Below are 18846 nucleotides of genomic sequence, written 5' to 3' on the forward strand. Positions count from 1 at the left end.
ATTATCTCTAGTTGGAAGTGACCCATAAGGATCACCGAGTCCAACTCCCTGCTTCTTGCAGGACCAGCTAAAACTAAACAATAAGACCAAAAGCATCATCTAGCTGCCCCTTGAACTCTGCCAGGCATTCAGTGTTTGCTCTTTCCTTTCCATTGCTTTCCATATCTTTCTTCCTCCAAATGTCAGCTAGGCCTTTCTGCTGGCCAGCACAGTGGATACACTGGCTAGGACAGACTTCCCATAAATAAAGCCAATTGTCTTCTCATAATTTCTGGGATGCAAAAGTTTCCTTCTCTCTCTCCACAAGCTCACTTATTACCTTTAATTAATTCTTTCAGCCTGGCCAGCCAGAATAACTCTGGCTTGGCTTTTGAGAACTCACCTCTGTGTATATTATACATTAAATCATTCTAACATGGAGGTTTGCTTTGCTCTGGGCCTGTAAGAAGTTTGGACAGCTGTTATATAGATGCCTTTGCCAAGGTGGAGGGCTGCAATGTTTTTATTGTTCTTCCCACTTGCCAGACTGGAGGAAGTGTGGGTATAAGTTGGAGGCATTGGTGAAGGTGAGGTTGATGCTCCTTTGCAAACAAAATCCAATTAAGGTAGAGTAAATAAATGTACATTTTCTCTGGATCATTTTCCAGTTCCATTTCCACATTGAAGAAGTTGCTTCCATCAGGAACTTTACACTGATCTTAGAGATCTTTGGTATCTCAGCAGTAAATGCTGGAAGGGAAAGCATGCAGCAAACACCCATTCCATTCCAGAGTTTTGCTCCTTTTCCATATGGCTAACATGTAAAGAAGTAGATCTCAGTGTTTGTTCCTCTACTTGCTCAGTTCTCAACTACATCAGTTCTGAAGGGTGATGCTGAGCTGCCTTACCTTCTAGTACAACAGCAACATGAATCTTCATTTAGGCCATGTATTTGTAAAATACATTTAGCACCTCCATGGTGGCTTCTGCCATTATTCTCTTGGGAAAGTGGCAGTAATCCATTACGGAGCTCACTCCTCAACACAATGATAACTCATTTAGTTTTGAAGAGCTGTTTCAACATCTACAAAGCAGAAATCTGTCTTGGGATGACATTGCATATAAATCAGAGCAGAAACATGTCTAGTTCTTTTGGCACACAGTGAAATTTAGGAAGTACTCAATCAATGATTAAAACAATGATCAAAATAATAACAGTAAAAATAAAGGTAATGATAGTGATGTATTTGTGGCTGGTAGTTATAATGTTTGACATTAATGACTTGTCAAACAAAATACTATTAAAGCAAAGCTGAAAATAACGTACAAAACTGCTGAGGGTTCAGTGTGGATCTATTACCATAAGCAACAGTTTCAGACAGTGTTTGATAGGCTTATGAACAAGATTTTAAGCCACTGGCTATGTTTACATGCACAAGGCATGTGGCACAATACAGTCTACTCTGAGAAGCAAAAATGCTTGTGTTGAGGACCCTGTAACCACCTTAATGCATTTTCCAGTGGGAGGCAATAACTTTAGTTTGCTGTAGCTGTGTGCTCATGACACAGTGCTCATTGGTGGTTGATGTGCACTGGTTGTGCCCTGGGCAGCATTAAGCCGTTTGGTGTCATCTGAAAGGTATGCAATATGGGTCATGTCAGACAAGTCCACAGTGAGAATGGTAATGTTGTGAGTGGGGACCATCAGGAGGCTGTGTTCACAAGCACTGTGTTCATGCTCCAGATTAAAGCTGAACCACAAATGTAGGTGCAGCCCTCCATGTCAAAAGCTTGATTAGATGGCCTTGGAGGTCCCTTGCAGATCAGTGGCTAGGGAAACTTTGGAATCCATCATGGCACACAGCATAAAGTTGAACCCTTTCTGTTAAACCAGTTGCCCCTGGACAGTGTTTGGCTCAAGTCTGTTATGGTGTCTTCTAGCTGCATCACTAACTGAACACATATTTTTTAAAAATATAGATAAACTGTTTTTCATATGTTGGAGGAATATTTAGCAATCTAAAATGCCTTGTGAAAACACAGTATTTCTCAGTTTGAACAGGGCTATTCAGTATATTGTGGTGGCTCCATTTTGCATATGCAGGAGCCACTAAAGGTTGGTGAGTTTACCTTAAATTGTGGATTTGCAGCCTGTCAATTTATGGCATTATATACAAACAGTAAAACTTTTTTTTTTTTTTTTCCTGGGAAAAGTGGTTTTCTTTTACATTTGTAACCTCCTCTGTTAACTGCGCAATAGAGGTTTTCTGACAAAAAGTATTACTGGATGCTTTCCAATAAAGCTCAATTGCCACTGCTGCCAATATATTGCATAATAAACATTGTAGTGCACTTTTGTTATATTTCTTGTCAAGTAGGAGAAATCAGACAGCAAGCCATTTAACTCTTTGCTGATTAGAGCTGAAGAAAGCAATTTCTCCAGAAACCACCTACCTTCCTGCCACTGTATTTTCTTAACACTGAAAGTTGTGTTTCTTAGTTGACTTTCCCTGTCTGGATACTGGAAACATTCCCAAGGGTTTTTCAACTTTATTCTTCTGGAATTTTTAATGAGAAATTTGGGTAAAAAAAACCCAAACAAAACAAAAAACAGGAGGAAGAGAAATGACTGAGAATTTTTTTCCATGTGAAGGAGGTCATAAAGGGGTGGACTTCAGCAAATTGCCTCTCTCCCCCTGGAAAATCAAGAGAAATGAGGATATGTATTTGCAATACTTCTATGGAGGTCAAGCAAAAAGAGTGAAGAACCCAGGTCCTCCCTCAGGAGCAGTGTGGGGAAGTCCATCTACTGATGGAAAGAGTCACAGAGGCTGAACACCTAAAGCCTTGTCTCTCCATCTCTGCAAGGTGAAAGAAGTAAAGATTTCTGTGGTTGGCTTGCTTGTCACCTTATGAGATCAGGATAAACCACAGCAACATGGCAAGAAAATAGGTCCATATGAGCAGCTTGAATGGAGATTTTTAAAATTAAAAGAAGCTCGTGGATGTGAGGACAAAATGAAAAGCAAGCCAATCACAGTGACTTGAGATTTTTCAAGTTACCATTTTGACTGGACAGAGGTAACTGTATGTGCTGCACAGCCTTTTCCTCCCGCTCTCAGGAGTAAACTGCATGGAAAGTTTCAGCAGTGGTCAGAGGCATTAGGCAGTCTCCCTGTGTCTGTTAAGGGTATCAGCTTCAAATTTGATCCCTTCTGTTTCATATGTAAAAAGTTATAATTTTAAATTATTTGAGGGATTAAGGAAGACTTTGTATCACAAGTTTCATTTCCTCAGAAGTTTTTGTCCAGCTAGGTAAAAAGCTGGAAATACATGGTGGGTCTCATTATAAAAGGTAACAACAGAAAATAACTTACATCAGCTATTTGGCATTTGAACTCTGAATCAGAAACTAATGCAAGACATTCACAAAAGATAAATGTTGCCCAGAAATTGCACTGATCAATTCATAACATGAACAAAAGATCTGGCAAATCATCTTAGGGAAAAGTAATACCTCAGTGAAGAAGAAGGGGCGAAAAGGTGTGCAAGACATTTTTAAAAATTATTAATATTGAACAAAATTACTGAGCTGAGGAAAAAATTACCAGCTGCTGGAAGAGGAGGCCTGAAGCATCAGTCAGGGGTGCTGGAAGGTCTTTGCTCTGATTAAATTATCCAAGAAAAAGTCAGATGGAGAGTAGAGTTACAGGCTTTTGTTTAATTGCATATTTTGTTACTGTCAGAGACAGGAGGAGATTGATCCTTGCTCCTAGACCCAGGGCTGAGCTGCAGGCCAGACGGGTGTTAGGGACCAAGGTCCCATCTGAGGGGCTGTTTCTCACGCCTTGACCCAATGCACAGAGTTCCTTCCAAAACCCAAGTGCAACGAGGGAATTCCCTTACCATGGCTCTAGCAGATTTTAGGGCAGTCCCCACAGGCAGCCAAGCTGAACAAGGGCCATAGAACTGATTCTTCCAGGTTGTGAGTGCCTTCTCCAAGGAGCTGCATTTTTTCAAGTCCCACTGGTACAAAAGGAGCTCCTACAGTCTCTCCTACACAAACTCCATAATTAGTCCACTTAATAAGCCATAAAAGTCTCTCTGATAAATCAGAAGACTATTTCATAAGAGGGAGTAACTGCTCACTTATAGTGGGCCAGATTCATCCCTGGTGTAATTCAAATGATTTCAGCACAACCACAGGAGGTTTGCACTTGCCACCACAGCCACAATTCAATCCAAAGTGAGTCATAGGTCCATTAATGGGGAAGGATCTATTTTTCTTCTTAACTACTTGAAATGACACTATAAAATGGAAATATTACTTAGTTGTGGTTGTGGTTTTATACTGGGAAGGAAATGAATGATGAATTGTAGCTCCATTTATTGCACTGTATAACTGCTCTGACTCTGAGGTTTGTATGAGAAGAAAAATTAAGCTATCGAAATCCAATTAAAAGGTAAATAAAATAGAAACATAAACCAATGACAGCAAATGATTTTTCCCCTACTGATGAAATCTACTATAGAGTATGTCATGTTATGACATTCATTGGTCAGCGTATCTTAAAAGAGTAATAAATATTGATGATACAGATATATAAAAGGCAGTTTATAGTATAATTTTCCCAAGTGTCTGTGGAAGAAGGGGAGGAGCCAAGTTATGTGGATGGGATAAAACTACAAAGAAGTGAGAAGGAATTTCCAGGCTCTGTGTCTATCAATGGGCAGGGAAATGTGCTGAGTGTATGAAAAGTTGACAGGATGGGACAGGTCTGCTATTTGAAACAATAGTGTAACTAAATTATTTTGAGGGTATCCTCAAAATACCTGCCCTTTAAGCAGGTGTTTTCCTGTAAATGACATGAATTCAGAATGAGAATTAACAACTGAAGATGAGGGGAAAAATTACCTTCAGAAGCAGAAAACTGTGCCTCCCTGATTTTTGTTCTAACAGTTAGCCAAATGTGTGATGCGTGCGGACACATTTGGAACTACTCCTACCTCATTAATTCCAGCAATTTGTTCTAGTGCAGTTACACTTGGACTTTTTTTGGCTGGTTAATAGCAGTTAAAGCCTTTGGTTTATCACACATTTCCACAGCATCAGTGTCTGAGAAGCTGCCACCTGTCAAATCAATTTAAAGATAAGAGCTCTGTTTCATAATGCCAGATGTGTGTTCGTCATTCATATCACTGATGTCGTATGGGTTGCAGAAATGACTACAACTTGCTTGTAATAGCAGAAGTCCTTCTTTCATTGACTGGAGATCAGTATTCAAAACACCACTGAAGGATTCAACCTTGAAATCAGCTGATACACATTTTACCTTCTGATTCATCTGTGCATTGCTACCTCTCTTTTTGTCTGGCTGAAGAGCTGGAAAAAATGGAAAGATTTGGACATTTGTTTCCCTAACCAATAAAAAAACCCAAACAAACCTCTGCAAAGCTTTTCCCAGTATAATACTCCCTTTGTAGTAATCCCTATAAAAAGGCATCCAGGGCAGATGATAAGTCAACAGGCAGGCTTTGAAACATATGACTGTTAAATATCCATGGTTAACTAGATGCCAAGCTAGCAGTATGAAGAGATTTAAAACTATGTAAAAGAAATGCTGACAATACCGCATTCTTACTAATGGAAGAGTTTACTTTAGAAACTCACTTTTGCAGTGTTGGGCTGTGCTGTGAACCACTACAGCTGTTTTTTTTCCCTTCAGTGTGCAGGATGTAATGAATAATGAAACCATTTTTTCTCAGACTAGGGCTGACAGGACTAGCAGAGCACTGGATTAATCTGAAGAAGCAATCAAAACCAAGCAGAGGCTCTAGCAGATGTAGCTTATCAGGGTCTAAATATGAAAATGTTATTGCAGTCCTACTCCTCTGCATTTTGTATTTGTAATGTGTCATATGACATCTTCTATAGCATCAGAAAATGAATATTAGGTCACTGACCAGCAGCCAGAAATTTCCATTTCAGTTAAGTTATATCCAGAGTGAGCTGCAACCTCAGTGAGGCTACATTACTTCAGAGAAAGCTCCACAGAAAATGGGCCAGTACACAGCATGAGTTGATTGAAATGAATGAAATGATTCATTAATTTTTATCAGAGCACAGTGAGAATAGACTATAAGTAACCTAGGGCATTTGCTCTAAAGTAAATAACTATGAATGATGCAGCAGGGCAGAGGTGAACCGTCATGGGCACAGTTCCCATCCCAGGAGCAAACTTGCTGCTCAGTTCCTCCTCTGGTGGTGAGGAGACATGCCATGCCATGGCAGGGGCTGGATGGCTCATTCTTGCAGATGAGATTTTAAAGGAAATTGGACATGCTTGGCTTACATTTTACCCAGTGCTTCCAGGGAAGAACGTGGCAGTCTAGATCCAGTTGGTGCCAGTCCTATGGCTCCCTCCTATTCAAAGTCATGTGTAAACCACAATCTTCTGTAGTATTGCCTACTAATGGCCATAAACACTGCCTCTTTCAACAACATTACTTGATGAACTTTCCGATTAATTTTTTCCTTTAGTAAATCTGGGTACAATACTGTATTTTTGTACAACAAGTTCTGGGAATTATCCCCACCCCAGTATTTTGCTAAACATGGGATTCAAATAATGACCTATTTCAGGAAGTTTCAGAAGCAGTGTTCAGTGAGGTGCTCTTGGAGCCCCTCCAAAACTTTCTGTTTACTCAGTATGCCAACTAGTGTGGTATAATTTATACTCAAAGGACAGTCCACAGTATCTGGGAATACTTGCTTTCCACAAACATAACACTTGCCTTAAGCTTTTTTTAGCTTTTTTTTTTCTTTTTTTTTTTTTTTCCATTCTACTTGTAAATTTGTTATTTTTGGGAGGGAGCAATAGTAGAGAGTTTCTCAAAACCTCTGTCCTTGTGAGACAGTCTGCCATTGCAGATCTGTAATTGGACAATCAGGAAATGTCAAATAACTGTTCTGCCATAAATTAATCATAATATATTAATCTCCAGGGTAACACAGACCAGAGGAAACTTCTGATGTGCTCTGGAAATGAATGAGTGATGTCTCTATCAAGCACCACTAAGGTCTTTGGGCTGAACTGCAAGAATTTAAGTGCAGCAGAGAGATCTTGGAAAAGGTCTCTTGAGCAGAGACAGGCAATCCTGTTACTTCCCAGAGCACCTCTTCTCTCTGCAGAAATAAACAGTAAAGAAGGGTAAATTTAGAAAACAGCAGTATGTTCCAGCAACAAAAAAGGATGGGCCGGGGGGGGAGAGAGAGTTGTGTTTAAAACAGAAGGCAGCTGTCTTATGAAATGTTTCTAGATAGTTATATTTATCCCATGGTTTTCCTTGAGTTGCTGGGACTCATTAAATACAAAAGACACGTTGTCCACATTTGTTATCCAACATTTTCCTCCATGGCTTATTCAATAATGTATATGTACCAAATGCATTAATTAAGATGTCTAATGCTGGAAGAATACCAAGGCAATACAGACTGTACATGATTAACACTCCAGAAACAAGTATCAGGAAAATAAATACCACTGGGAAAACCAAGAAAGTTTCCATTGATTTCCAACAGCTTGAGATCAGGTGGGGAAGTAGCAAGGAACAGTAGCTAGGAGATAGCACCTCCCTGGAGACAGATAAAACCAACACTGGGGCTGGCCACAGCAAAACATTTGACTGTGGTGTTTCATTTAGGAAGCTATATGAAGATAAAGGTTTGTAACTTGGGAAGAAAATTTTGTTCTCTAGAGCTACTTTGTAATTATCTATGTGAGGTCTCACTACTACTTTTAAATATTCAAAGTCTGTGGGTTTTGGATGCATTTGAAAAATAATTTTCCTTTGTCTTTTCCTCTGCTATGATATTTTGTAAAAGCACAGAAGCAATTAGGTCTTAAAATCCACTGTACTGATTTAAAATGAGGACAGGTTTTTCAAAACTGCTGGGCATTGGCCCTGCACTGATCCCACAGGGGTCAGCTTGAAAGCAGGCTGCTGTCAGTGGAGCTGGAATCATGCCAGTCATGGAAAATTTTTTAAAAAGTCTGCTTTGACTGAACACTGAGATGTTGAGGGTGGTCTTTCAGATAGTTGAAATACTGGTGTATTTATTGTTGCAATTCCAATGCCAGATGTTTAGTTTTTCTTACAGCTTAACAGATTTGTTGTGGGGTTTTGTGGGTTTTTTTGTGGTTTTGTTTTTGGTTTTTTGTTGTGGTTTGTTTTTTTTTTAAGAGAGCCAGAAAAGAAACACCCCAACAGCATGTTTTGCTTAAAAGAATGCAGACTTCAGAGCTCACAAGAAGTTCTCAGATAGCTCCAGAGCAGTTAATGAATTCGCTGAACTGCCATCAGTGTGTTGCATGTGAAGCTTTTGTTTTATTCTGCTGTTCATCCTTTCCTTTGTGTTTAGATTTTGAGTGGGTAGCTGACGGTAGATTTTAATTTGGTATAATACATTGGGGTGAGGGTTTGGCAGGTACCTTCCTGAGGACCTTTGCAGTACTGCTTTTCTAGAATTTCTTTTAGCTCTAAAACTGCTTTTACTCTCCCATAGGTGCAACCTCAAAGACATATTGATTACCCCATCAACCCAAAGAAAATTAGAAACATGACACTTGTTTAGGATGCACTTCAGGAAATTTTTCTATCAGTTGCATTTTACATGTTTGGATGCCTTCCTGCAACGGAGAAAGGTTAACACCAATTCTCTCATTTTAAGCTATAAGTTATTTTTATTTTTCTTCTGATGTAATGAAATAAAATTGCAACCTTTATCATATAGCATATGCTATCTCAGCAAAATACTGGACATAAATGACAGCCTTAACTTCAGAGACAATGAATTTTATGGGACTCTACAAGAACAAAAATCCATGCTTTCGGATCCAAGGAAATCAGCAAAACTCCTATCAGCCAGAAATATTGTTATATACAGCAAGATCAAGGACTGCTTCTGCAAGAGATTTATTAGGTTGGGAGAACTGGTTAATAATAATGTTGGTTAATGCAATATCTACTGCTTTTTATGTACTTTAAGTACAGCTGATCATCTTGAGCCTGTAGAGCAGCAACATTTTTCAATTTCTGTTCTGTAATAAAATCAAGGAAATTTTTCATGAGGACTGTTTAAAAATTTTTAACAAAACTATCTTTGTATTAGAATTTGTTTCATTTCAATACATTCTTTTGTTAAAGTTATTTATCTTAAATCAAATTTTCCAGTTTTAAATAAAAAAAAAAACAATCATCACCCACATGCCAAAATATTAACCTTTGCAAAAATCTTAACCTGAAAAAAGTGGATTTGAAACTCCTGGCTTTTAAGAGTTGTTACTTGAATGCTTTATGTCTCTGTGCTCCTTGCAAGTTGAGTTTGGCAGCCAAATGACTTGGGTCACAGCAAATGGCAGCCCAGAGAGGTTGGGAATTTCCTTCGCTGGAGACATTCAAAACCCACCTGGACACGTTCCTGTGTGATGTGCTGTAGGTGACCCTGCGTGGCAGGAGGGTTGGACTAGATGGTCTTTTGAGGTCCCTTCCAACCCCTAAGATTCTGTGATTCTGTGAAATGGTGGCTGCTGGTATTCATGCTGGACCCTGTAGCTTCATCAGGGACAGAGTTGATAATGACTGTGGGAAGCACACTTGAGCTAGGCATCCTCATCAGTAGAAGAGCTCTGGCACATGGACGCTATATGTGCCTTATCGATCTAAAGCTTACAATTTCTAGCTGAAATGTTTTGTCTGGAATGTTGTATTTCATAATAAAACAGTTCAAGAGTATTAGTTTTTTACAAAAAGGCAAACTTCTTCCAGAAAAACAAGTTATTTTCAGTGTACTTGTCTTTCTACCCACTCAAAGCACTCTGAATTATTCAGTGTTTTGCAAGTTCGTGCTTTATATGAACCAATGCAGGTGCTCTTTGAGTGCTGGAAGAAGCCACTTCATGAAGTTACTTTCAGTGATAATCTGTGCAACCAAAACAAAAACTTTGAAACCAGATATCAGGAAAAATAAGTTGTTTTTCATGTTTTTCATTTGGCAACTCATTACATTGTGGCAGATTCTTGCACTGCTAGTAACATTTTCAGTCAAGTGCTGGGACCAGGTCACGGTGTGCCATGTGCAATTGTATACAAAACTGTTCCAAAATCTGACCATCTACATTCTTCCTGTCTTGTTTGGTTAAGGAGGAGCTTTGAAATGCTTTCCCATTGAATGCAATTGTACCCACAGCATGGGAGGTAAATAGCTACAGTTTTGCACAGAGAAAATATAAGCAATTTACATTGTGGAATATCTTGTGCTTTTTCCTTTAAATAACCATGCTCTGAGAGAAACGTCCACCTTAGTCTACTACAAGTATTGTTATTGCTGAGCTCTCCTAGTTACTATGGTAGCTTGAAGCAACCCTAACATAGAAAAAAATCCACTTTATTAGAGGAATGTCCATTGCAGGAGAGAGAGAGGCAAGGGGACGCCAACCTGTGACTCAGGGATAAAAGCCACGGACGGACCTTTGTCTTTCTGTGCATGTGCATGGTCAGCAAGACTTCTGGTTGTCAGAAAAGGAACCCTGCAGTACAAAAATGAAAAGTTCACAGGGGCTGTGGTCTTCCAACAGAAAATGTTGATTTGCTAGAATGTATTTTGAAAAGGAAACAACCCATACTGTGTTGTTTATCTCAAAGCCCTCCATTTCAAGCTTAGCTTCAATATTTTTGTGGTATCATACTAAAGCAGCCAATGTAAAAATGAAGAAAACCTTTCTTCTGAGTAATCTGTCTTTCCACATTAATAAAAAACATTGTGTGTTGAGGACACAGGCAAGAGGACACATGCTTTGAGACAAAAGAGATTCCTGTGTCAGCAGTGCCATGCCTTCCATGCTCCAAAGTCCCCACTGAGATGTTCATGCTGTGCTACCTGGTGCCTGAGGCTCTTCAGAGGACACTAGAACTGCTTTCAAAATTGGTTTTCAGGCTGTGGTTGGGCAAAAACACCTCCTGGCACTGCTACTGAGTGAATGAGCTGATGTGAAAACCCTAATCTGGGAACCGTGTGGGAGACCCCTTCCCTGCTGATAGCTCCAAGCTGTCACAGTCAGACATCAGAGGCCTGCAGCCAGGTCACCCTCCACCTGTGCATCTTGCCTGGGAGCTGGAAAGTGCCCCAGCATGCAGCACTTGCCTCAGGGACCACTTCCCAGTGGACAGCACACAGCTGCAATAGGAATTAGGGCTGGGCATCAAGAAGGCAGGAACAACCTGTTTTCACTTGTGCCCTGTGATAGGACGAGGGGCAATGGATTCAAACTCGAGCACAGGAAGTTCCACCTCAACATGAAGAAGAACTTCTTTACTGTGAGGGTTACAGAGCACTGGAACAGGCTCCCCAAAGAGGCTGTGGACTCTTCTTCTCCGGAGACTTTCAAGATGTCTCTGGATGCCTTTCTGAGTGACCTGCCCTCATTTTTGGTCCTGCTCTGGCAGGGAGGTTTGGACTTGATGATCTTCAGAGGTCCCTTCCAACCCCTAACATTCTGTGATTCTGTGATTCTGTGAATTCCACCCCACTGACTGCACATCCCACTGACTAGAACAAATGAAGGTTTTTCGCACCAATAGGTATCACAACCATGGAAACGTGCACGTTAACCAGAGTCTGGAGCTGTTTTCCTTCCTGCCAGCTACAAGAATGCATCCCACACAGCCATGGTGTACTCTTCACAGCACTAGCATGAGGTTAAAAATTATTATGGTGTCTTCAAAATTTATAGTCGGGGGCATTTGCATGCCTCCAGATTTGTTTTCTTTAGGCATGTTATACAGCCTGTGTATCATCTCCAGTACTAGCTGTTACTTATGTTTGCAAATAGAGCTCCACAAACAACAATACATAAAACACAGAGACAATTTTTAGCACACAGGGAATATAAAATATGCAGGCACTTTCAGGAGACACAGGAGACTAAAATATTGAATTTCCGGCACTTTATGGAGACACCAATCTTTCGTCTACATAAATATTGATTTATAATTATGGCTTGTAGGACATTTTACTAATCTAGAAGTATCTAGTTTTTTACTAATCATAGACTGTGTGGAGTCTGATAGTATAAAACTTTTCCTTACAAAATGTTCTGATTCGAATTCCATACACGTAGAAAAAAATTACGCATTGGAGAGAAACAGTATTTAATTCTACAACAAGGTTTCCTAAAGTTGTCTCACCAGTTTTACATTTCACAGAAAAATTCAGGCCACCTTTAATACAAAGCCACTTAAAAATAACACTGGCTTCATGTGGAGGTTTATTTTTCAGTAAAAAAGCACCTCACATTTGAGTGGGCTGAGCAGAATCAACCGATGTACTCCTACTGAAGGGTATTCACAATATTGACTAAACATTTGGTTTCTTACTGATTTGATTGAATAGAACCTCTATTTTCAATACTTGTTTGGTAGAATGTATAATACATGGTTCTGCTAACCTAAAATACATAATTCTGAACTGTTTAGGTGTCCCAGCAACAGAGCTGGGAACTCTTTGGTTACTGGCCTCACAAACTCCTTCCTCAAAAGGATCCTGCATGAGGCAGGAGGGACACAGCTTCCTACAAGCTTCCCCAGCAGAAGTGCCTGTAAAACCAGAGGATGGTCCCCTCAGAGTATTGCAGGTAACTCATTACACTTTTCTGTCCACCCAAATAGATCTTAATCACCTAACTCTCCCTTCCAGAATTTCTCTAAATCCCACACCCACATTCCCAGAAATCCAATAAAATTATCCAGTAGCCTCACAGTAACTGTGCAATTAAAATTAAGTAATCAGTCTACACCAAAACGGTCTCATATGGTCAAGCTGCCATCTGGGAACATTTCTTCCAGAACACCTTTGGCATCTTAACAGTCTTCCTCAGAAAAGCCTCCAAAAACCCCTTCTAAAGATGAGGGTGAGAACTGAAATTGAGAAAGCTACTTGATATGGAGGAGCACACTCAGTAGATGTGACTTGTATTGTTAGACTCTCCTCCTACTCACCTCATTCAACTCTTGTTCCCCAGGCTACAAACTACCTGTCTCTTCTTCCCCCCTAGGTGACAAGCAGCTTCATTTAACTTTAACTTTCTCTCTCTTGCTTTCCTCTCTCTCTACCATCCTTTCTTCTCTACAAATACCAAATAACTTTTCTTTAAACAAAGGCCTAATTATACCTAGTTAACTTCTGAGCGTTTGTTCTCAGCTTGTATTGAGCTCTGAAAATTGCTGCTTCTATTTCTGAATAAGGGCTTGCATACCTGAAAGTTTGTCTAATATTTCCAGCAACACTAGATGATCCAACAAAACATAACTGCTTCTTCCCACAAACTTTCACTGGCCTATGCATATGCACTGGTGGCTGTGCACCTTTCTCATCCCACCCATCAGGACTTCAAGAGGATACTGTACATTTCAAGTGACCTTCCCAAGCTGGTGTTGGGAAAAAATTAAAGAAAGAGAAGCCAAGTCAAGCCCACACTAGAATGTCTGCACCAAACCTCCTCAGCCAGTGGAATGTGTAGCCATGTTGTCGTGAAGGTGGGATTTCATAATCCCACTCTGCAGTGTTGCAGTCTGTAGCTCTAAATGAGATTCCTTCTTTTCTGCCCTGGGAAATTCAGTTTTCTTTTACCATTTCCTCACCCTGCTCTCTGTTCTTTGGGAAGTGCAGGTTGGTAATAACACCTTTACATTATCCTAGAAATCATGGATTATTTGTGCTCAAATAGCACAGATGAATATGGATATTTACTGGCTCAGAGGAATATTGCAATAGGCTATTCCTTCTCAGCTCGGAGAATTAATGTCCGGGAGCTTCCAGTATCATTCAGCATTAACTCTCATAGCAGAACTCATGTCACACAGATGTTATTTATATTGTTTATTTTCTACTGTGCTATGATCACTCCCTCAAATAAGGCTTACACTGAGTGGTTTGTTTTTTATTAAAAAAAAAACCAAACAACAAAAAGACAACAAAAAAATCAAGTTCCCATAGAACACTGTTTGTTTTTGTTTCGGAGAAAGAGTGCCAAAATCCACGGAATACAATACTCAGAGATTTTTAACAGAGAAGTCAACGAGATCCATCTCAGCTCTGCCTCCAACTCATTAGCTTCCCATCTAGAAAAGCCCAGGGGCTGCTCTGACCTTGGATCGTCTCATCTCTGCTATTGATCCTCTTAGTCCCAACGACTTTCCAGTCAGATACAGATGCTGTGGTCTCAGCTCTGCTCATGTGGACCATGTGTTCATGCATCCTGGGTCTCTCTGCTGCAAACATCACTGTTGCTACACTCCATTTTGGACCTACTGTGAAAGGACGAAGGGAGACCTGTGGGTCAGAAATCCTGCCCCCTGTCAGACAGCTGACAGTCTTTCAGAGATGGTGGCAGACTGCATTTTTCTTTCCTGGAAGAGTAAGGATTCACAAGGTGCTACAAGCTGCCAGATGCTGGGACTGTTCCATACCACTTTTCAGACACACAATTTCATTTACATGTTACCCTGCTGGCCTCCCAAAGGACAGGCAATTAATTCCCCTTGATGAAGCAATACATTTATTTGGTTTTATTAAGAAGCCATAATATTTTTTAAAACAAGACCTATACGCGTTAGGTTTGTCTCAGCACTTCTCTTGCATGTTGCAGCACCAATGCAGGCACCAGTAATCTTCATGACAATTGCTGGTCCACAAAGGGGTGGTGGGTGAGCGATTCCTGTGAGAAAATTAGCCTTGTGTACTCTGGATTGTGGGTTTTTTTTTTTGGTATGCACCAGTCAGACATACTCAAATGATGCAAAACAGAGACTGTCCTATTAAAATACAAGTAAATTTAGCAGCCATTTTTGTGGAGTTCTGCATCTTGGAATTTTGCAAGGTTGCTAAAGACATCCTCATTAAGATCTACATTATCATCCAAGCCCTTTGATGCTGCCTGTGAGGAGGCGGTACCTCAGCCGGAGCTCAGAAAAGACTTGAAATTTAATCACTGCTCCATAGTTTCCTTTTGTGAAACGAACAACTCAGAGGACAAAAAGAGATGAAGTGTCTATGCCGAGCCATCAAAACCAATTGGGGAAGCATCAGAGCTGGCAGAGGAACTGTTTTTTTTCCCCTGCTCCTTTTATCCCTTGCCAAAGCAGGGGACAAACACAGAGGAGAGTCAAAGATGGGACTGCTGAACACCAGGAGTCCTCACAGATGGTGGCAGAGCAATGTGCTGTCCCTGAGTGAAATGGAGCAAAATACCTTGACAAACATTTGTAGCTGCAAATCAGATTAAAATAAAATTAACTCTTTTTTTCACTAAGATATATATTTGATAGTTTCATCATAGTTTATGCCATACTGGGGCTATAGCTGAAACATGCGATGCCTAAAAGCATGAGGCAAGGTTTTACTACAACACTGTATTCCTGTGGCACAGTGTCATAGTGTTTCAGTGAAGAAACATCACCTGAGTAAAATCTACTGGAATACCAGCAATATGAGCATGAGACCTAATTATTGATTACCTTGCACCTTAAAATCCTGAAAGGAGCCATGACATTCTATATTGTGTTGTGCAACCACGTTTGAGGAAACTTTATATCGTTGTATTAAATCACAAGTCAAGATTCTGATTCCTTTGTTCATGCAAACCTTTTCTGGTTTCAGTGAAGTAAGTCTATTTTAAAATTCAAAGACCTTTCTTATTGGGTAGGACTATCCAGAGCTACAAATAAACATACTCCTTCCAAAGCTTCCATATTTTACAGGGTTTTTTCCAATGTCTAAAGAATAGCTGTATTGAATGTGTTTACAAGATGCACGTACCAAAGATGATGGAACATTGGTAGGCAAGGGCTGGAAAGTACAAGGTAAAGGAGGAGGAGGCGGCTGTGACAGCACAGATACATTTCTGCTGCTCTGAGCTGACACCTAGTAGCTGAGATTTTGGGAGATCTACTGAAATAACTTAGCTTTCATATACAATTTTGAGAGTGTTCGTAAGAGGCTTGTCAGGGTCTCAGTGTGGCAGCAGATTCTGTAGCCATCTCTCTTTCCAATCCTCCTCTGCAGCCTCTCCCACTTCACACATTTAAGGGTTCAACCGCCTGTGTTTGTGGTCTGCTCTTCTGCAGTGACGCTGCATAACTAGGCCTTGAGCCAGCCTGCCACTATGGACCTGTGCGGTCATTCGGGCCTTTGGCTGACCTGGTGACAGTTGCTGGAGCTGCTCTGCTCTTTTTCCCTTGGTCCCACAGGGCTGTGACTCTCCTTGTGGGGACCTGGCACCTGCCTTTCCCACTGTCCCTGGCAGTTAGCAGGATGCCTGCCTGGTGGAACAGCTTCATACTGCTGCTCCTGACATCATGTTCTTCTTCTAGCTACTTCTGAGCTTTGCAAAAGTCCACAGCAACCTGGCAAAGAGCTGTAGGGTTTCCCCAGGACGTAGGAAAGATTATTTTCAGGGCAGATTTAAAAGTTGTTTTTACAGATGCCACAAGCTAAGTGGTTAGGATGCCTTTTGTAGTTTCCCCCTGGTTACACAGAAAGACAAGGAGCCTTCGTTCACACATTTAGGAACAGCACAGTCCCAGCAATGAGGCAGTGAGGCACAGCATCACCCTTGAGTAGTCCAGCTGCAGGGGCTCTGCAATGACCACAGCACTGCTGCTGCCCTACATCACTCCCAGAACACAGGTGAGAGGATTCTTTGCCCAAATGGAGAAGCCAGGCAGTTGCTCACTTTGTCACATAACGTGGGAGAATGAACAGTCCACTGAGTGGTCATACAGGGAAGAGGGAGACAAGTAATTTGTCCTTATTAATCTGTGTGCATTAGTACAGGATGGCCAGAGCCACTCACTCCTGTTGCACTGTCGTGCTCTCCTTAAGCAGATGCCTAAAGAAAATTTGCTCAGAAACCTTTTTGGTGCAAGTGCTTTCCTGCTGAGCAGCTGCAACAAAATCACACCTGAACTAAGCATACCTAAGCTGCACTACTGCAAAGAAGATTTTATTTCCCTCCAGAAAAGCTTTCTTTTCCTCCTTCTTTGCAGACTCTTATTTTCTCCTTCTCTGTCAGCTCTCATAGATTTACTTGTTTAATCAGGAGCCCAAACGCCTGAGAGCAGGTGCCTTGACTCCTCAGCTGACTATGAGGCTCAGTGAGCAGCCACATGGCACTGCAGAAATAAAAAGGAAGGAAATCGATATCCCTTTACCCTCAGTGGCCAGACTGCTGATAAATTTTGCCCTGCATTGCAGATGCGATTCAATTATTGCAATGGACCCAATCAGAAATAATTAATGAAGACTTTCTATTGGAAAGAACATCCACCAAACCAGGGCGCTTTTCTTTCTTCTCTTGCTATATTGCTACACTCAGCAGCTTCATAGTTAAGAAGTTGCAAAGACTTAGTTTCCTTAACTTCAACTGCTAATCCCTTTTGATAGGGCAGAGGCACATACAATTAATGTCAGACGATTATGAAGTCATTGTTGGATCTCTGAAATGAAAACTGTAAGAAGAGCCGGGAGCTACAGTTACCAAAGTTACATTACTTAAGTCACCCATTTGCTTGTAGTCGTTAATTTTGCTGCTGGGTAAGATTTGCTTAGTAGACACCTATATCCTTTGTGCCTCTTGCCGCTGCTCAATGATAAAAGTTCGCAATGGGCGAGAGAGTGATAGTGCACTCCATCTCTCATTTTCTGTGTGTTTATCTTCCAGGGAAGCACTGCCTTCAGACACACTCCTGGGTCATTGACCAAGCTAATTCAAAACATCAACTAGATGGCCTGTAATTGCAGCGATTTACATGTAAATGCGAGGCTGTAACTATACCGTTTCCTACCGCAGGTGCACCGCGCGGAGTGCTCAGCCTGAGTCGATGGAGACCTCATCAGTAAGAGTTCATTGGACTCGTTTTGCTCCTTTTGCTGTGTTTTCTGCTTCACAAACACAGTTGTCAAATGAATATAATTACTAGCACAGCGTTTTTTGTTGTTGTTGTGGTTTTTTTGTTTGTTTTTTTTGTTGGTTTTTTTTTTTCCTGTTATGGAGCAAGAGGGTTTCATAAAGGCTTAAAGATCTAACTAAAAGGTCAATTGGTCTAATCAACAATTTGAGTAATACATCTATTATCACACTTCCAATTTAATTACCCAATTAATTATTCCTTCCCCTGGGTTAGAACTGGCATTTCTGTGCACAGAGCATGGCAATTCTCAATAGCCAGGTACACGTTTTAATGTACTTTTATAGCCAAGATAATTTATAGCACAAAACTTCCAAAGGACAGAATGGTTACTTTGTTCTCTGGGCATCAGTCACATCCTCCTTTAGATTAGAAATGTGTATAATGGAACAAGGGGAATAAACATCTAATACAGAAATGGACAAGAGTTGAGATGTATATGTGCTTGCACATCTTTTTGCATGATATTAATAGAAACTAGCAAGAAACATTCTGGCACTGATCTTGGTCACAGTCTGAAATAGTCCCCCTTTTTTTGAATCAGTGAGGTAGCAAGAAGAACAGGGACATGGAGGGAAAGAAATGTTTCAGCAGCAGAAAGTGAAGGAAGGCAACTCTTACATCTTCTCTGTTACTGTAAACCAAACGTCATTAATTTGAAATTATTAAAAAAAAAACAAACCCAAACAACTACATTGAAGATCGCCTGGAGTGACTGAGACAAGATTCTGGCCTATTCTGCTATCAGCTCTTCCAAGAGTCAAATCATGCATTACTTGTTTTCCAGTTTTATACTAATTGCCTTTTCCCACTGAAGCCCATATATTGCTGATATATGGTGCA

General features: G+C 40.6%; 1 protein-coding gene across 3 annotated transcripts in view; it reads left to right on the forward strand.

The window, feature by feature from the left end:
* IGSF5 (immunoglobulin superfamily member 5) overlaps window positions 1-17970 on the forward strand; it is a 40965-nt gene extending 22995 nt beyond the window's left edge. Inside the window, exons 9-10 of one of the 3 annotated variants that reach the window (XR_007890305.1) lie at window positions 12514-12671; window positions 17886-17970. Coding sequence is in view for 1 of the 3 variants with exons in the window: in XM_051627128.1 (XP_051483088.1) it covers window positions 8546-8614 (69 nt within the window). In the remaining 2 variants the exon portion in view is untranslated. Of the gene's footprint in view, window positions 1-8545; window positions 9242-12513; window positions 12672-17756 lie in introns of those variants that run through there. The other 2 variants (XR_007890299.1, XM_051627128.1) reach the window with 2 other exon arrangements.
* The last annotated feature ends 876 nt before the right edge of the window (window positions 17971-18846 follow it).

Source organism: Apus apus, chromosome 1 (assembly GCF_020740795.1).
Source record: "Apus apus isolate bApuApu2 chromosome 1, bApuApu2.pri.cur, whole genome shotgun sequence".
NCBI classification, from domain to species: domain Eukaryota; kingdom Metazoa; phylum Chordata; class Aves; order Apodiformes; family Apodidae; genus Apus; species Apus apus.